Source organism: Xyrauchen texanus, chromosome 36 (assembly GCF_025860055.1).
Source record: "Xyrauchen texanus isolate HMW12.3.18 chromosome 36, RBS_HiC_50CHRs, whole genome shotgun sequence".
NCBI classification, from domain to species: Eukaryota; Metazoa; Chordata; class Actinopteri; order Cypriniformes; family Catostomidae; genus Xyrauchen; species Xyrauchen texanus.
Window position 1 is genome coordinate 4633767 of NC_068311.1, and position 19925 is coordinate 4653691.

Genomic DNA, 19925 nt, shown 5'->3' on the forward strand with positions numbered 1-19925 from the left:
AAAAGGGTGAGGCTTGCAAGCTGAAGAAAACCATCCCAACCGTGAAGCATGGGGGTGGCAGCATCATGTTGTGGGGGTGCTTTGCTGCAGGAGAGACTGGTGCACTTCACAAAATACATGGCATCATGAGGAAGGATATTTATGTGGATATATTGAAGCAACATCTCAAGTCATCAGCCAGGAAGTTAAAGCTTGGTCACAAATGGGTCTTCCAGATGGACAATGAACCCAAGCTTTCCTCTAAAGTGGTGGCAAAATGGCTTAAGGACAATAAAGTCAAGTTATTGGAGTGGCCATCACAAAGCCTTGACCTCAATGCGATAGAAAGTTTATGGGCAAAACTAAAAAAGAGTGTGCGAGCCAGGAGGTCTACAAACCTGACTCAGTTACACCAGTTCTGTCCTGACGAATGGGCCAAATTTCCAGCAACTTATTGTGAAAAGCTTGTGGAAGGCTACCCAAAATGTTTTGACCCAAGTTAACAATTTAAAGGCAATGCTATCAAATACATACAAAGTGTATGTAAACTTCTGACCCACTGGGAACGTGATGACATAAATAAAAGCTGAAAAGATAATTCTCTCTACTATTATTCTAACATTTCACATAATTAAAATAAAGTAGTGATCCTAACTGACCTAAGACAGGGAATGTTTACTAAGAATAAATGCCAGGAATTGTAAAAAACTGAGTTTAAATGTATTTGGCTATGGTGTATGTAAACTTCTGACTTGAACTGTATTTCCGGCGACATTCTGAAGTGCAGATTGAGTCGACATTCAACAATCCCATAAGTCACATTCAAAACACTGGATTTAAAGGAACGGCGATGAATTGCTAGGCGGACGGCTCTTCTCAACTGTAAGTGCTATATATACCAAGATAATTGTTGCTTGTGCTTAGATGGTGGTTGCTTAACAAAACCAGAGCAGATAGTTTTCGTGGTTGTTGTTCTTACATCATTTATTCAGGTCAAGAGACAATGCCCATGAAGTACGTTGAAATCTATTTATACTACTCACGTGCATACCTACATTTACATTTATGCATTTGGCAGACGCTTTTATCCAAAGCGACTTACAGTGCACTTATTACAGGGACAATCCCCCCGGAGCAACCTGGAGTTAAGTGCCTTGCTCAAGGACACAATGGTGGTGGCTGTGGGGATCAAACCAATGACCTTCTGATTACCAGTTATGTGCGTTAGACCACTACACAACCACCACTCCTGAATACCTGAAAGCATACCTGAAAGAACATACTGTTTTGTCGGACTTCATCAAATACAGTACATACTGTGAAAGTATGTGGTTTTGGATGCAGTCATGGATTTAACCACTGGAGTCTTATGGATTACTTTTATGCTGCTTTTATGTGCTTTGTAGAGTTTTAAAGATTTGGATCCTGTTGACTTGCATTCTGTGCACCAACAGATCTGTGATATTCTTCTAAATATCTTTGTTTGTGTTCAGCAGATGAAAGAAAGTTATACACGATGGCATGAGGGTGAGTAGATGATGAGAGAATTTTCATTTTTGTGTGAATTATTCCTTCAAGAAGCCTGATAGGGACACCAGCATGCAAACCAAAGCATCTAAAGCAGAAGGAATCTACACATACTTAAGAGTTCCCCGTGATTTGGTGATTGTGTTTTTTGTTCAGATTAATATTATTACTGGAGCTCTTTAGATCTTCTCGACAAGACATTAGGAGATGGACGGCTTCCTGTGGGAATCAGAATAGAGTTTGTTAAGGTGAAGTCAGGCTTCTATGAATCAATGAGTTTTGTAGCCCTCAGGGTGGGATCAAGGTCAACATGTGGGGCGAGTGAGTCATCAATCAACATGATCTGCCCTCCCTCTGAATGTTTGTCATTAATCACTATGATGGGCTCTCTGTTCAAGTGTGTGTATGTGTGTGTGTGTATGAGGGGGTCAGAGGTAATTGTTAATTAGTGACTGAGCCTTGTAGAACCACAGATGCCAGACCATGAGACAAGAAGCCAATTGATGTTTTCTTTTAAGTGTGTGTGCGGGTGTGGGTGTGCTAGAGAGATCTTCCTTGCCCTAAGGAGAGGAAACTGATCTGGATGTTTTGTTAAAAAAAAAAAAAATCCTGGCACTCTGCAAACTTAACACACACACACACACACACACACACACACACACACACATATTCATGCAGGTTTGTTTAGGTATCTAGGTTCCCACTGATTTAGTTTTCTCCAAGGGAGTGTCAACCAAAAATGACAATTCTGTCATCATTTACTCACCCTTATGTTGTTCCAAACATGCATAACAAAAACAGTGGATACAGTGAGGCACTTACAGTGGAAGTGAATGGGGGCCAATCCGTAAACGTTAAAATACTCACTGTTTCAAAAGTGTAGCCACGAGATGTAAACAATATGCACGTTAACATGATTTTAGTGTGATAAAATCACTTACTTAACTTTTCTGTGTAAAGTTACAGCCAATTTTACAACTTTGGTACCATGATGACATAATACGTGTGATTTTATCACACTAAAATCACATTAACATGTATAATGTTTATGTCTTGTGGTTATACTTTTGAAACAGTGTGTATTTTAACATTTACAGACTAGCCCATTTACTTCCATTGTAAGTGCTTTACTTGAACCATGAGTTTTGATTTTCTTTTTTTAAAATTGATGAACCTTGAAAAACATTTTAACCACAAAATATAACTTTAGAGTTAAATAGAAGTATTATTTAGTGCTATTTTAAACCATTTAATGTTTTGAAAATGTCTCCAAAAGGAGTTTTTTAGGATTTAGCATCTAGCTAAATTCAGGGGACATGCATGCTTAGAGAATGAACAAATTTCATGGGATTAAAAGTATTTTTTGGTGATGAGATAGATAGAATGAAAAAGAGGAGACATAGGCCATGTCCACACTGCAGTGTTTTTTGAGCGACAACTGGATTTTAATGTATGAGTGAAATAATCGTAAATTATCTTCTTTACTGTTATGAAAATACAAGATGGTCTTTTGTGTGTGTGTGAGTGGATTCTGAAGAGAAAATTTTGACCAGGCCACCCACTGATGTAGTCCGTCTCTCAGCGTCTCACTAATGAAAAGACGTTAATTTGAGGTCTGTCTTTTAGGGGTCAGAAACATGACAGATTTACAGAGCCTTATATCCATTAGACATTATAGAATATAGAGGGTGTTTCTTCAACTTCAGTCACTTTCAAGTCCCAGGGGTTGATTTTTTATTAAAACTAACAAATTTAAACTTTCTTCTTTTTTTTTGTACTTTTTTTTTTTTTTTTTTTTTATGAAGGTCACATTAAGACTGAATTGGAAACTTTTAATAATCTATAATTGGTAGTTTTGAAATGCCTCTTATGTACACATTTTCCTGTTTTTAGCCTTGTTCACCATTTACAGATGCACTTAGATCAGGGGATGCGGTCGTTCTTTAAATTTTCCTTCCTTTTGTGGCCTACGGAAGAAAGTAACATACATTTTTCAGTTAAAATCTTGACGTCTGTTGCACTGTTGCTAGTTTACAATGACTTGTGTGTTCATGTGAGAACTTGCGCCGTTAGGTACTAAAAACAACACGTGTGTCACTGTGAACAAACTTCACTCATAGCACTCAAGAAAATGGGCCCTGGACATGTAAGTCTTCTTTCATTCCACTAGATGGCAGCAAGCACTAGAAATTATATTTTTTTCTCTATCACATTCCATCACAATATACAGATCTGAAATGTAGGTGGCATACTAACGCATTTTAGCCATCACAGATGTGCTTGTCCATAGACATTCAGTCTAATTGTCAGTTCATGCATGACCCTCATTGTTTCAATGAATATCTCGGCCTCTGAGTGGACTAGAAGCTCAATCTACTGTAAGTGTCATTATAAAGCTGGGGTCCCCTTTGCGATGATATATGCAATTTTATCATCAATTGTCGAGAACATAATTTTTATGTTACAGTTTTTGTTTAGCACGATTTTCCTGCTGGATGGCATATTTATTTCTGAACATATAAGATATACAATTGGATTATTCTCACAAGCAAGCAAATATTTCAACCCGGGGGGTATTTGCAATACAAAAGTTTTGAGGCCTTATTTTGTTATTATATGTAACATAAATGCATGTTACTCCAGCCAGGTCTCCTAAGCAACCAAATTGGCCCGCTTGCTAGGGAGGGTAGAGTCACATGGGGTAACCTCCTCGTGGTCGCTATAATGTTGTTCGCTCTCGGTGGGGCGCGTGGTGAGTTGTGCGTGGATGCCGCGGAGAATAGCTTGAAGCCTCCACACGCACTGTGTCTGCGGTAACGCGCTCAACAAGCCTCGTGATAAGATGCGCAGAGTCACTACGCCGCCACAAGGATTTAGAGTGCATTTGGAATTGGGCATTCCAAATTAAGGAGAAAAAGGAGAGAAAAACTAAACATACAGTATACTCAAAATGATGTGCTTTTTTACCACCAGTGAAATACTTCTAGTGCGTAGAAAGAGATGGGGTTTGTATGCACACCATGTGTTTGAAGGTAAATGAAGATGAAAACCAGATTGATATTTTTTAGGCTGAAGGAGTAGGAGGACACGACACGCTAGATTATTTAAACATCACGTATTCTTTGATTTATGCTGTCAAAACAAATTTAACTCAGATGTGTGAGACCGATTCTCAAGATGTATGGACATAAGAATTAAAGGACCGACTGGTGCTCTGTGTCTTAACCGCTTCATGCTGAGAAAATACCCAGAATTCCTCATTCATCATCATCCCCTCTCCTCCGGTCGCTCTCACCTCCCCACATTTCTCTCCTCATCCCTTCTCTGTCCATCATAAATTCATATAATTTGTTTTGTTGTACGTGGAAAACTGGCAGATTTTCATGTTCTATCTTTGTCTAGTCATATAGTTTATAATCATTTCATAATTTCATTGTATAATAATCTAATAGTTTAATTCATACTCCTGTGGTTCAGAGCTACTTGGATATAAGTATAACTGATTTAAAGCTGATGTGTGCAATTTTTTCCATGTTAAAAGTCTTGTATCTCAGCTTAATATCCACAGTTATCTATAAGTAAGCCATTTGTGCGTTGATTTCAACTAAAAGTGTAACACTTTGGAGCTATCAAAACATTCCTGTGTTTTTTTGAGCATTCCGACCAGCCCGACACACCAACAATAGTTCAACCAATGTTGTGAATTTGGAGCAAGACTATCTGCTTGTTACACTAAAAGAAAGGAGGAGTTTTCTAGAATCCATAGTTTGATTCGGTTTGATGATGCTAGTTTTACAAAGAATTAACATCCTCCTTTCTGTCTTTTCTCTTGTAGTTTGTAAAGCTGGCTACTACAGATCTCTGTCTTCAGACGGCAGCTGTCGTAAATGTCCTCTGCACAGTTTTTCCATAAATGAAAGAGCCACTTCTTGTGATTGTGACAAAGGATATTACAGATCAGAGACCGACCCTGCGGCCATGCCTTGCACACGTGAGTTAAACACATACATACACACCAGTGTGCATCAGCTGAAGAACAGAGGTGCCCAAGAAACAGTTTCCATCAGTATCTACTATCCTTCCTTCATAATATTCTATTCTATTCTATTCTATTCTATTCTATTCTATTATGTTCTGTTCTATTATATCCTGCCCTATACTATTCTGCCCTGTCCTATCCTGTCCTGTCCTGTCCTGTCCTGTCCTGTCCTGTCCTGTCCTGCCCTGCCCTTTCCTATTCTATCCTATTCTATTCTACTCTATTCTATTCTATCTTGCTCTGTCCTTTCCTATTCTATTCTATCCTATCCTATCCTATCCTATCCTGTCCTGCCCTTTCCTATTCTATTCTGTCCTGTCCTGTCCTGTCTTGTCCTATCCTATTCTATTTTATTCTATTCTATGTTATACTTTCCTAATCTATTTTATTCTTTGCTATTCTATTATTTCCTGTTCTATCCTATCATATTCTATCCTGTCCTATTCTGTTCTGTTATATTATGTCCTGTCCAGTCCTATCCTATTCTATTTAATTCTATTCAATTTTATCATATCATATCCTTTCCTTTCCTATCCCATTCTATTTTATTTTATTCTATTTTATCCTATCCTATTCTATTTTATTCTATTCTATTGTATCCTTTCCTATTCTATTGTATCCTGTCATATTCTATCCTATTCTAATCTATTCTATTCTATTCTATTCTGTACTGTTCTATCCTATCATAATCAATTTTATTCTATTCTATTCAGTCCTGTTCCATCGTGCCCTGTTCTATTCTATTCTAGTCTAGACTAGTCTAGTCTAATTTAGTCTGTCCTGATCTGCTCTATTCTACCCTGCTCTATCCTATCATATAATATTCTTTCCTATCCCATCATATCCTATCATATCCTGCAATATTCTATTTTATTCTGTCCTGTCATATCCTGTTTTGTCCTATTCTATTTCTATCCTGTCATTTCCTATTCTATTCTATTCTATTCTATTCTATTCTATTCTATTCTATTCTATTCTATTCCATCATGTGCTGTCCTGTCCTTCCTTCCTATCCTATGACTATGTGCTCAGAGGCGTAGACAATCTAATGATGAAATGAAAGAGTGCATGTCTGAGTATTAATCATTTGTGATAAATGATGGTCATCAAGAATTCACCCCTGTAAGATAAAAGGGACAGAATGAGAGAATAAGAGTTTGAGACATGAGATCATTTTATGTTTAATAGTTACAGTTGCCAAATTCTTTAATGTGCTATTAGATTTTTTTCCTGTTTTGCATGGCTGCTTTTTTCAAGAACTACTGAATTAAAAAGGAATGCCTTTTTATGAAGTAAACTGCAAGTGTCTCTTGATATTAACCAGTGATGTATGACAGTTTGGTTGGCTTCTCTGTGGTTTCATATATCAGCTGAGAATTTGTGCTCTCCCACGCCATAACCAGGCTGTGGAATGCAAAGAGAGACAGGTGTGTGTATGTGTGTGTTAATGGAGTCTGTCTTATAAACGGTTTTGTAATAAAATCATTTTCGACAGGCTCTCTTTACAACAAATGCATTACCCTCTTTGAATTGGACATAGTGAAATAACTTGATAACATCTTTTCCATAAACTGAACTGAAATAAAAATCATTTGAAAACTTAAATGCAGAATGCCTTTAAGTTAAAAACTAATTGAAGCTAACTAACAAATATTTTCTGCTAAACTGATATTAAAATATAGAGAAATAAAAAATCAATCAAAAGCAAAAATCTAACACTGTGTCATGCATGGGCATGTGATTATTTTTGTTTACATCTGTTTATACACAGCAGATGTTCCTCACATCAGATAAATGAATTTAAATGAGACTGTATCAGTCTCACTCTGCCAGCTGTCTGTCCTCTCTCTCTCTCTTTCTCTCTTTCTCTGTCTCTCTCTGTCTCTCTCTGTCTCTCTCCTCCATATTAATGACCAACTCTGTGTCTCTGTAGAACAGACGCTGTTTGTCTTCCCCTTCTGTTGTTGTTCTTTCTCTCTGTCTCTGTTTTATTCTCAAATTCAATGTGAATGGAAAGGGTTTAAACACACTAAACAGTAGACATACACTCACTCACACACATACAGACACACACACACAGACACACACACACACAAACACAGACACACACACACACACACACACACACACACACACAAATATAACATTTATATATAGCTATAAATAATGGAAAAACATTAAATATAATTTTGCTTGTAGCAAAACAAAACAATTCACTATTACTTTCCAAAAGAGGGAAAAAATAAAGAGAGAGAGAGATGAATTACGGCAGTCAGAAGAAAGATGCCAAATTTACTGTCACTTCCACAGTAATATAACACAAATAATAATGTTATGAATTTCCATGAAATAAAAAAATAAGAAAGTTAAATATAAAAATCACAGTCCATTGGGTCCATTGGCAATAGTGACTGCTTGGTTAAGTCGTTGCACTGCCAGAACTATTTTGCGATATCCCACTCAGACTCATTTTATGTTTTTGTTTCTCTCAGGTCCTCCATCAGCGCCTCACAATCTGATATCCAATGTGAACGAGACATCAGTGCTGTTAGAGTGGAGTCCGCCTCTCTCCTCCGGAGGCCGTCAGGATCTCACCTACAACGTGGTGTGTAAGCAGTGTGTACGGGACATGCAAAAATGCACACCATGTGGGGACGATGTGCAGTACTCTCCGCAGAGGCTCAGTTTGCGCTCCACTCGTGTGTCTGTACACCATTTGCAGGCACATACCAACTACACTTTCCAGATCTGGGCTGTCAACGGTGTGTCCAAGCACAATCCCAGCCCGGAGCAGTCGGTGTCTGTTACACTCACCACCAACCAGGCCGGTGAGTTTGTGTGTGGTTTACTAATGTAGCTGTACTTTATGTGCAAAAATGTCCCTAGAAGTGAGCTAAATCTGACAAAACATCTCTTTGGGGACATCCAAGGACATCCTCAAAAGTAAAAATGATTAATAAATAATGTAATTGTAATTAGGTTTCTTTAAAAACAATATAAGTCTATGGAATGTTCAGGCAGCATGTAGATATCTACGTAAATGTGTGTGTGTGTGTGTGTGTGTGTGTGTGTGTGTGTGTGTGTATGTGTGAGCGTGTATTTATCACTTTGTGGGGACCAAATGTCCCCATAAGGATAGTAAAACCCGAAATTTTTGACCTTGTGGGGACATTTTGTCGGTCCCCATGAGGAAAACAGCTTATAAATCATACTAAATTATGTTTTTTGAAAATGTAAAAATGCAGAATGTTTTCTGTGAGGGTTAGGTTTAGGGGTAGGGTTAGGTTTAGGGGATAGAATATAAAGTTTGTACAGTATAAAAACCATTATGTCTATGGAAAGTCCCCATAAAACATGGAAACACAACGTGTGTGTGTGTGTGTGTGTGTGTGTGTGTGTGTGTGTGTGTGTGTGTGTGTGTGTGTGTGTGTGAGTGTGTCTGCACATACTGTACACTCAAATTCAATATATAATTAGTGGTGCTTGCTAAGGTAAGCATTACTTTTACTATAGAGCATTACAGTCAAAATCCCATAAATGTTTTCCTTAGGGAAAAATAGACCTACCTTGAGCTCAGAGACTGTTAATCGATAAAATGTTTCTTTTTAAGCCATTAGTCTGTGTTATTTCAACTTTTTGAATTTAGAAAAAAATCAACTTGTTTAATAGAGGATTTCCTGGTGAAGAACAACACTACCAATGATTCTGAGGGAGAAAATCCACCAATCAGATCGTAGCAGCAAACAAAGTGCGCTAAAAGAGTGTGCCCACTTCTTTGATGCCATGCGAATTATGCAGTTGTGTCGACCTCCCTACACGTCATATATATTAAATAATCAAATATATATTATTATTTTGCTATATAATTTAATTCTATTGTTTTTATACTTAAACCGATGAACCAAAACATTACGACCACCTGGCTAATATGCTGTTGGTCCTACGCATGCCGCTTAAACAGCACCGACCCGCCGAGGAATGGACTCTACAAGACCCCTGAAATTGTCCTGTGGTATCTGGCAACAAAACATTAGCAGCAGATTCTTCAAGTCCTGGAAGTTGCGAGGTGGAGCCGCCATGATTGGACTTGTTGGTCTAGCACATTCCACAGATGCACGGACGGATTGAGATCTAGGAAATTTGGAGGCCAGGGCAACACCATGAACTCATCATGATCATGTTCCTCAAACCATTCCCAAACAATATGTGCAGTGTGGTAGGGTGCATTATCCAGCTGAAAGAGGCCACTGCCATTGGGGAATACCAATGCCATGAAGGGGTGTACCTGGTCTGCAACAATGTTTAGGTAGGTGGCAAGAGTCTAACTGACATCAACATGAAAGGCTGGACCGAGGGTTTCCCAGCTGAACATTGCCCAGAGCATCACACTCATTCTATCGGCTTGCCATCTTCCCACAGTGCATCCTGGTTCCATCACTTCCCCAGGTAAACGGCGCACATATACATGGCCATTCAAGTGATGTAAAAGAAAACAGGACTCATCAGTCCAAACAAGACACTCGCTTGCCCATTATAGGAGCTTTCGACAGTGGACAGGGGTCATTGCAGCCCCATACGCAGTAGGGTGTGATACACTGTGTGTTGTGACACATTCCATCCGTAAGCATCATTAAAATTTTCTGTGACTTGTGCCACAGTAGACCTTTGCGCATCAATGAGCCTTGGGCGCCTAACATCCTGTCGCCGGTTTGTGGTTAGTTCCTCCTCAGACCACTGTCAGTAGGTACTCACCACTACTGACTGGGAGCACCTCGCTCAGGTCTTTACTACTGCCCATTTCTTCTGCATTCAACACAATGACTACGCAAACTGATTGTTAGCTTACCATCTAATCTACCAAGACCTTAACATGTGACCTTGTTAGGAGACGATGATCATTATTCCCTTCACCCGTGAGTGGTCATAATATTGTGGCTCATCAGTGTATAATCAACAGCTTAAGGGTTCCTGTAGCTCAAATGGTAGAGCAAGGTGCTAGTACTGCCAGAATTGTGGGTTTGATTCCCAGGGAACACTCAATCTGATAAAATATATACACTGAATGCAGTGTAAGTCACTTTGGGTAAACTTAAATCAAGATGAAATACCTATGTAAAACACTTAAAAAGCCAAGATGGCTGAAAAAGACAGCACTGTTTCACCCTATTGCTCATATTTTGGGTTGGGGATTTAAACAAATCCTTAAAAACAACTATGAAACTTTTCAGCATAACTTGTTTTACTAGTACAATGCACATAAGGTATCTCAAATTGTGCGGCTTGTTTAGAAGAGTTGTGTTATTACTTTTCCAAGCGATCAGACTTACATTTGTTCTCCTTATGGATGATAAAACCAGCAAAAAGCTCCCATAGACTTACATTGAAGCAGGCACCCAAGCTATATTAAAAGCACAAGAATATAAAAGAGACATGGGAATGGGCGCTTTTGACTTAGGATCCGCCTTGTAACACCCTAGAAACAACCGTTGCAGTCAGTGGCAATGCACTAAAAAACACTCAGCAACACCTAAGCAACAGCATAGCAATGCTCTGGCAAACACCCTAACATAAGTTTACCACTCATATTTTCTTCAGAAAATTACAAAATCTAGTTCTAACTGATAGGAAAATATTTGTGCATGTATTTTTGCATAGGTTTGTGTGCGATGGACTATATTTCTCTTCTAATCCTCATTGAAAAGTTTTCACAAGTTTCTATATCACTCGCATAATCAACTATTGTGAACTTTGGTATGACCTTTCTGCTCCATTAAAACACACACAACACACATAGAGCTCCAAATACACACTAGTTTTGATTTATGATGGAGTGTGTATAATTTTGGATGTGTGATATGTTCTCTGTGCTCTTGATGGTGTGTTGGGTTTCAGTCAGAATGGAGCGTTTGCTGGAGTTCTAGAACTTTCAATGACAACCGATGCTTGTAAATCACCCTGAGGGATCACAGTGTGGAGTTTAGAGTGGAGGTTGTTGAGTGGGGTTTCGTAATGCGTTGACATGCCTTTGGCTATAGAAAAGAGGTTCTGAATGCATGTGTCCTACTTTGACATGTTCTGGGTTGATGTGTGAGTGTGCGTGCAAGGCGGTAAACACTTTCCCGGACTTTCGGTTTCACTGCGCCTTTTTGGTGGAATGACCTTCCCTACTCCATCTGTGAAGCAGACTTACTCTCTGTCTTTAAAAAACAGCTAAAAACACATCTTTTCCAAGAGCACTTAACCATGCACATATATATATTGTTGTTGCATTCTAATCTGTCTGGGATACTACTATTCTGATGCTAGTCAAACTTTGTAATGCAGCACTTTTCATACCACTGTCTCCTTAAGATGAATTGCGTATGATGTATTATTCCTCTTTTGTATGTCGCTTTTGGATAAAAGCGTCTGCCAAATGAATAAATGTATAAATGCTTTAAAACAGCTAAACTGTTAAAAATGTCTCTAGAATAGTCCTATTGAATATACTGTGCTGCATATTGTGTAGAGACTGCTACATTTGAAATATTGTAAAGTAAATTGGTCTCGATCCAAAGGATGGCACAAAATAGAGACGTATACAAACATCACACACATGCATGCATTCACGCACACACATGCACAAAACCACAAAATGCACGCACTAAATACTTTGATAAATGAACCACGCCGAGTGGTGCCTCTAAATCGGTTTTACTCTGCATCTTTCGCCACTTGAGTGTTTACGATGAACGAGCGAAGATTCTCATCTTTTCTTTCACGTTATCTCACCCAGACACACACCCACAGATCCATTACGGCCCATATCTGTCAGAGCAGACAGAGTGATGGATGTGTGTTAGAGATGAGTGTGTTTGGTGTGTGAAGGGGGGCGGTGACCCCTGCGAGTTCGGCTGGAGGGGGTCGTCTCAGAAGCCCCCTCAGGGACGCCCCCTAAATCACGTTTAGTCTGTCTGGTCTGGTAGAGGAAGACGGATCCGTGAGAGGAGAGATGACTGCTGGCGAGCTGCTGCTACAGCTGGCATGGGATCGAATTATTTAACTGAGACATAATACTTAAGACAAGCTTGCTCACACACACACACACACACACACACACACACACACACATGTTGTGTTTCCATGTTTTATGGGGACTTTCCATAGACATAATGGTTTTTATACTGTACAAACTTTATATTCTATCCCCTAAACCTAACCCTACCCCTAAACCTAACCCTCACAGAACACTTTCTGCATTTTTACATTTTCAAAAAACATAATTTAGTATGATTTACAAGCTGTTTTCCTCATGGGGACCGACAAAATGTCCCCACAAGGTCAAACATTTCGGGTTTTACTATCCTTATGGGGACATTTGGTCCCCACAAAGTGATAAATACACGCTCACACACACACACACACACACACACACACACACACACACACACACACACACATAAATCCTTAGAACTTAAACTAATGGTTTAGATCAAATGAAGGAATCTTAGATTAGTAAGCTAAGGCTTTGGTACTATAACTCTGGTTCCTTTTTAAGAATGTTTCTTCAACTTTGGACACTTTAATGACCCAGGGGTTGATTTTTATTAAAATATATTTCAGATTCTTTTCTTTTTGTTATAACATCTCATTTAAACTAAATTGGAAACATTTTACAAGACCTTTAACATTTATGTTTGGTACTTTTCAAATGTCTTTTAAGTACAAATTTTACAGTTTTAGCCTTGTCACATTTCTATAAAATTATGTTTTTAATAAAATTATAATTATTAATTAATCACGCCTGTCCCAAAGTTCTGGTGTTTTTCCACCATACCAAAAAAGTTGCCCCTAAAAAATGTTTTTTTTCAAAAGTTAGTGTACTTGTTAGCCAAAAGTCAGTTAACCCATTAAGCTCTGCAGATTTACTGTTTCAGTGGCATACCCAAAATGAAAGTCTTATAATAAAAAATACAAAAAATGAGGGTAAACTGTTAATTTTAAAGAAAACTTTTCAAATGTTTTAATTATATATATTATTATACATTCTGAGACCCTCAGCCTGAGAGACTACAAAAAAGTACCCCCCCCCCCCCATATACACTCACCTAAAGGATTATTAGGAACACCATACTAATACTGTGTTTGACCCCCTTTTGCCTTCAGAACTGCCTTAATTCTACGTGGCATTGATTCAACAAGGTGCTGAAAGCATTCTTTAGAAATGTTGGCCCATATTGATAGGATAGCATCTTGCAGTTGATGGAGATTTGTGGGATGCACATCCAGGGCACGAAGCTCCCGTTCCACCACATCCCAAAGATGCTCTATTGGGTTGAGATCTGGTGACTGTGGGGGCCATTTTAGTACAGTGAACTCATTGTCATGTTCAAGAAACCAATTTGAAATGATTCGAGCTTTGTGACATGGTGCATTATCCTGCTGGAAGTAGCCATCAGAGGATGGGTACCTGGTGGGGTCTTCTGCTGTTGTAGCCCATCCGCCTCAAGGTTGTGCGTGTTGTAGCTTCACAAATGCTTTGCTGCATACCTCGGCTGTAACGAGTGGTTATTTCAGGCAAAGTTGCTCTTCTATCAGCTTGAATCAGTCGGCCCATTCTCCTCTGACCTCTAGCATCAACAAGGCATTTTCGCCCACAGGACTGCAGCATACTGGATGTTTTTCCCTTTTCACACCATTCTTTGTAAACCCTAGAAATGGTTGTGCGTGAAAATCCCAGTAACTGAGCAGATTGTGAAATACTCAGACCGGCCCGTCTGGCACCAACAACCATGCCACGCTCAAAATTGCTTAAATCACCTTTCTTTCCCATTCTGACATTCAGTTTGGAGTTCAGGAGATTGTCTTGACCAGGACCACACCCCTAAATGCATTGGAAGCAACTGCCATGTGATTGGTTGATTAGATAATTGCATTAATGAGAAATTGAACAGGTGTTCCTAATAATCCTTTTGGTGAGTGTATATCTCTGGGTGTAAATAATATGGCTCAGAAAAAACTACTTTTGTTTTGTTCCCAATCATGTCAACCGTATCTGATAAAATGTATTGTGGTGATGTGACTAAGCAATCAAAAGTTATAGCATTACAAATATAATTTATCCAATTGTCCAAAAACATCTCAATGTGTGAAAAAACCTCTCTAAACAAACAAACGATAATAATTGTACATAAGAACTAATTACACATGCAAACACAACAATGACAAAAGGTTTTCATAGCATACAGACATGATTTATGAGTTTCATTCAGTGCCATTTGAGTCATCATTGTCGTGTACTAGCGCCATCTCCTGGTGGCCATATGTAACATTGCGCTTCCTGTGTATTATCTAATGATCTGTGCATCTGATTACCTTGTGTTTGGGCTTGTTTGAAAGATAAACACCTCCTCTAAGCAATGGTATGTGATATGTTATTATTTATCATGAAGGTATAAGTGAAAACACAGCATATCATTAACACCAACATAATTGTCAAAGATACATACTTAGCTATACTCGCTATATTATTGTCTGTGAGTAAAACAAATATGTTGTTTGTATTATATTCTTTAAGAGATTTCCAGCCATATATGACACTTGGCTATTTGATGAGTTTAATGTTTTTACTGATTGAATAAGTAAAATAATTAAAACTGCATTTTATTTCAAAAACATAAAAAATACAATTTCCATCACCATCCTTTCCAACTCAGAATTCTGTTAATCTCAATACAGAACTTGAGATTCGCTTGAAATGAAACTGTGATGGGAATTTTCATGATTTTCAGAAAGAAATTATAAGAATTACATATGAAATGAACTAGTGAGATTTAAAAAAATAAACAAAATAAAAATGTTAATGAGTCCATATTGCTAAAAGTGCCCGAAGTTTAAGAAACACTCATAAATGCATTTCGATATCCAAAGTTGTTCTTCTGTATTTGGTAGAGAAAATGAATTCAAATAGATCTCTGAGCCATCTTTTCATTTTATTTTTCCTTTGCCTCCCTCAGATTTGTCTTTGCATTACCTCCGTTTTCCATTTCTTTTGCTGCTTTTTCCTTTTCTTTCCTTGTTTCGTTGTGTTGTGTTTAGTTTTCGGCTCTTCGAGCAGTGTGATGTGTCTTTAGAAAAGCCAAGAGGAATTTGCACATCCCTGTTTTGTCTGAATCTCTCTGTTTGACTTTCTCACACTCAAGAAAAACAGCTTTAAGGGAAAAAACAAAAAGCAGACTTAACTTTGAATCCACAGTTTAAAAGAAACCAGGAACGTTCTGGGATAAAGAGATCTTCTTGTCCTCTGTGTCCTTTGGTTTTGTCTTTGCTCTGTGCTTGTCTGTGATGTGATAAAAGCGCAACAATGGGGGAGACAGACAGTTGACGAACCTGACAAAAGTGACATTTAGTAAACATAAACCTTTTATGAATATTAACTGACTCGCGCTTTCTCTTTCTCTTCAGCTCCCTCCACGGTCATGTTAGTTGAGAGTAAGGACATCACCCGTCACACTCTCTTTCTGTTCTGGCAGGAACCAGAGAAACCCAACGGTGTCATACTGGAATATGAGGTCAAATATTACGAGAAGGTGAAGGATGTAAAACATTGTGTTTTCTTGTTTAAAACTTAAGGGAACAGTTCAACCGATGATGAAAACTCTGTCACCATTTACCCACCCTCATGTTGTTCCAAAACTGTTTGACTTGCATCCTTCTGTGAAACACAAAAGGTGTTGTTTTTTTTTAAAGAATATTCTGGACATTCATATCCATATAATGAAGGTGAATGGGGACTGGGCCTGTCAAGCTCCAAAATGACAAAAAAAAAGCATCAAAAGTATAGTCCATATGACTTGTGCGCTATATTTATACTCTTTTAAAAACGTAGTATAGCTTTGCAAAAGGAACAGAATAAAATCTAAGTAGTTATTCTTTGATAAACTTCCCCTCCGCTGTAGCTCTTAAATCAAATATGATATGTTTGGTTACGAGACACAAGAGCCAATTGCATTTTGTGTTATTGGTGTAAAACACGGCATTTTTTTAATCCATATGACTTTTGCAGTACTTAGAGTTTAAAGGAGGGAAAGATTATCATAACGACTCAAACTGTGCTCTGTTCCTCAAACAAAACTACTTCAGAAAACCCGAAAAATAGGTAGCTTTTTTTTGGAGCTTGACAGTCCAAGTCTCTATTTGCTTTTATTATATGGTGAAGAGCAGCAAGGATTTTCTTTAACCTTCCTATTGTGTTCGGGTCATTTTTGACCCGGGAGAGTAAGATAATAATTTTTAAATACCACATACCAAACTTTGAGACTTTGTCAAGACTATAAAAATACACATAATTTATAAATTTTTAGTACATTTTTTATTTTCAGATTGTTTTATCTTGCATTCATGGGTCAGTTTTGACCAATTCACTTGTGGCTTTACACATGATAATATGTAGATTTATTAATTTTTTTGTACATCTATGAATTAGACTTTTACTTATAAACACTTCACTTACATTTAGCCTCTTTCCCATTCTCACACAGTTTTTTGTCTCTCACTGGGACTGCACACACACAATCACATATAGTCACACACAGACACACACTTTAGTATAAAGTATATTTAGTATGAAAGTGATTAGTTTGCATAAGAGAAATCATCACATATAACTAATCACATATACTAAATATACTTTATACTAAAACAAATACCAGAAACCGCTTAGACAAATGTCTCATGTGCTGAGAATGTGCTAACGTGCTAACCATAAAAATATAAATCATAAATGTTTAAGAACCACTTCATGGTCAGAATTGTGACCTTGTGAATCACGCTCGTGCCATCGACCAGTAATTGGCCAAAATGCTCCATCCGTGCAACTTTCCCGAGACCCTCTACTCTTCCCTGTGGAACACGGAAGCTTGCTCTCTGACCCACTTTCTGTAGATCTGAATCTCTTCTTAATTTTGAAAACTTGAAGCTGTATTTTTTTAAAATGGGAAATTTACAGTGAAGAATTCAGAACCAAAAATTTGCTTTTGTTTGAAAATACATATTTATAAAATTGTGCCATTAAAAAAAAAAAAATTCAATTTGGTTAAATATGAAATGGAGTTTAAAAAATTCAAATTCAAACCTATTTAAAATACAACGTAATATTACATTTGGCAAAATCACACATTTAATTCAAATTCAAAAGTCTATAATACAAATTTCCACAATTCTAATTCAAATTGTTTGGTCATATTTCTGGCTCCATAGTAAATAGATTTAGCTGAAAAACATAGTAAAGATGTATTAATGTTGTATAGTTGAGTTGTACAGTTTTTTTTATGATGTTTAGTTGAAAAATAATTAGTTGGTTTCATAACTTTTGACCACCAAGTTGTATTGAGCAGTTATGAGTAATAGGAAATACATTCAAATTACTAGTAATTCTCACATTAGATGTTAATATAAATAGTGTATTATGTTATATTTAGATACAATTCCACAGAAATGCTGATAAAAAAAAAATTCTTCATGTGTATCACACTGGTTTAGCTGTAGTTAATGTATATTTTGAAATGTCAAAGCATTTCTACATTTTATTATTTAAAAAAAAAAGGCATATTATTTAATAACTTTTATATTTGTCAGTTAACATAACCAAACAATTTATGAACAGTTAAGAACCCATTAATCACTTACAATATATTTTTAGATGAAAACCGTCGGGATATGAATGATTTATAAGCTTGAATTCCACCGGGTCAAAATTTGACCCACGAAAGCAAAAGGTGTATGCAGATTCTCACCGCAACGGGAGGGTTAAAGAAGGCACTTTTTGTGTTCCACAGAGTAGCGAAAATAATACCCATTTGGAACATATGAAGGCGAGAAAATTCCTCGTAAATATGTCAACTCTTCACCACATGTGCATATGAGTGTATGCGGTACAGTAATCCCCTGTGGTCTTCCGTTCTGACTCTCTCTTTGTCTTTATTTATAAATCTCAGGATCAGAATGAGAGGAGTTATCGCATCATAAAGACAACTTCTCGTAATGCTGATATTAAAGATCTGATCCCGCTGACCTCATACGTGTTTCACGTGCGTGCTCGCACCGCTGCGGGCTATGGAGAGTTCAGCGCTCCGTTTGAGTTCAGCACCAACACAGGTATGTGTGTAGTTCATCTTCAAGTATATGTGCTAAAGGAATGTTCTGGGTTCAATACAATCAAAGACATTCTAGCAAGTCAGTCCACTGTCGGCCATCTTTGGAATGCTCTCGGGAGGCTATTTCCAGTCATGCCAGTGCAGCTCCTATCTACTTGAATGGAGAAAGACCAAAATCTCAAAAATGTTTGGTCAAGATTACGATCAAAGAACATATTTCAAATCAGCAATAACATTTGACAATACTGAAATCATACATTGTGATTCTTTACCTCACATTACGCAAAAAAACGAAATTTTCCCATTTTGTATTGCTAATGCGCACGTACATTCTCGAGTTGATTGACAGGTGATGTCTGTATCTAAAAGGTGATTGGCTCTTTTAACTGTAAGGACTTCCTTTCTACATTTGTTGGCCATTGAGCGCTAGAGCTTCTTGGTTGAGCGTTCCAATTTCTCCCATTCATTTTAATAGAAGTGGCCCATCTCTGTGAAATAATCTCTGATACAAGTTTAGCTCAATCGACAGCATTTGTGGCATAATATTGATAACCACAAAAAGTATTTACTTGTCCCATGCTTATTTTAAAAAAGCAAAAATCACAGTCTACGGCGCTTAGAATGGAAATGAATAGGGCCAGTCCGTAAACACTAAAATACTCAAATTTTCAAAGGTATAGCTGCAATATCTAAATATTATGTGTGAACATGATTTTTGGGAAATAAAATCTCTTCCTAACCTCATCAGTATAAAGTTATATCCATTATTACAACTTCGTTGCCATAACGACGCAATGCTGTTAACAGTTTAAGCTAATTCATCACACTAAAATCATGTAGAACAGAGATTTTATCTCACTAAATTCATGTTAAGTGGCAATACTTCTGAAAGTATGTATTTTAGCATTTATGGACTAGCCCAATTCACTTGTGCCTCATTAAAACTGCAATTTTTAAATAAATAAGAGACAAGTCAAAAATATTTTCTATGGTAATAAACTTTATGCCACAAATACTGTTTTATGAGCTTAACTTTTTTAGACCTGGAATATTTCCTTAAATTGGGATCAAACAAGAACAATAATTTATCAGATATACAGTATTTGTTAGTTTATATTAAGATTTAAGATAGTATTTAGATCCAGTCAGGCTTCCTAAGCAACCAATTGGCCCGGTTGCTAGGGACGGAAGAGTCACATGGGAAAACTCCTCGTGGTCACTATAATGTGGTTCGCTGTCGGTGGAGC

The 19925-nt window shown here is 37.5% G+C and overlaps 1 protein-coding gene across 1 annotated transcript in view; it reads left to right on the plus strand.

The window, feature by feature from the left end:
• The window catches only part of LOC127629752 (ephrin type-A receptor 4-like), a 92440-nt gene that overhangs the window by 62107 nt on the left and 10408 nt on the right, over positions 1–19925 (plus strand). Inside the window, 4 exon segments of the mRNA XM_052106974.1 lie at positions 5342–5497; positions 8038–8373; positions 15989–16113; positions 18520–18679. Coding sequence (XP_051962934.1) covers positions 5342–5497; positions 8038–8373; positions 15989–16113; positions 18520–18679 — 777 coding nt within the window.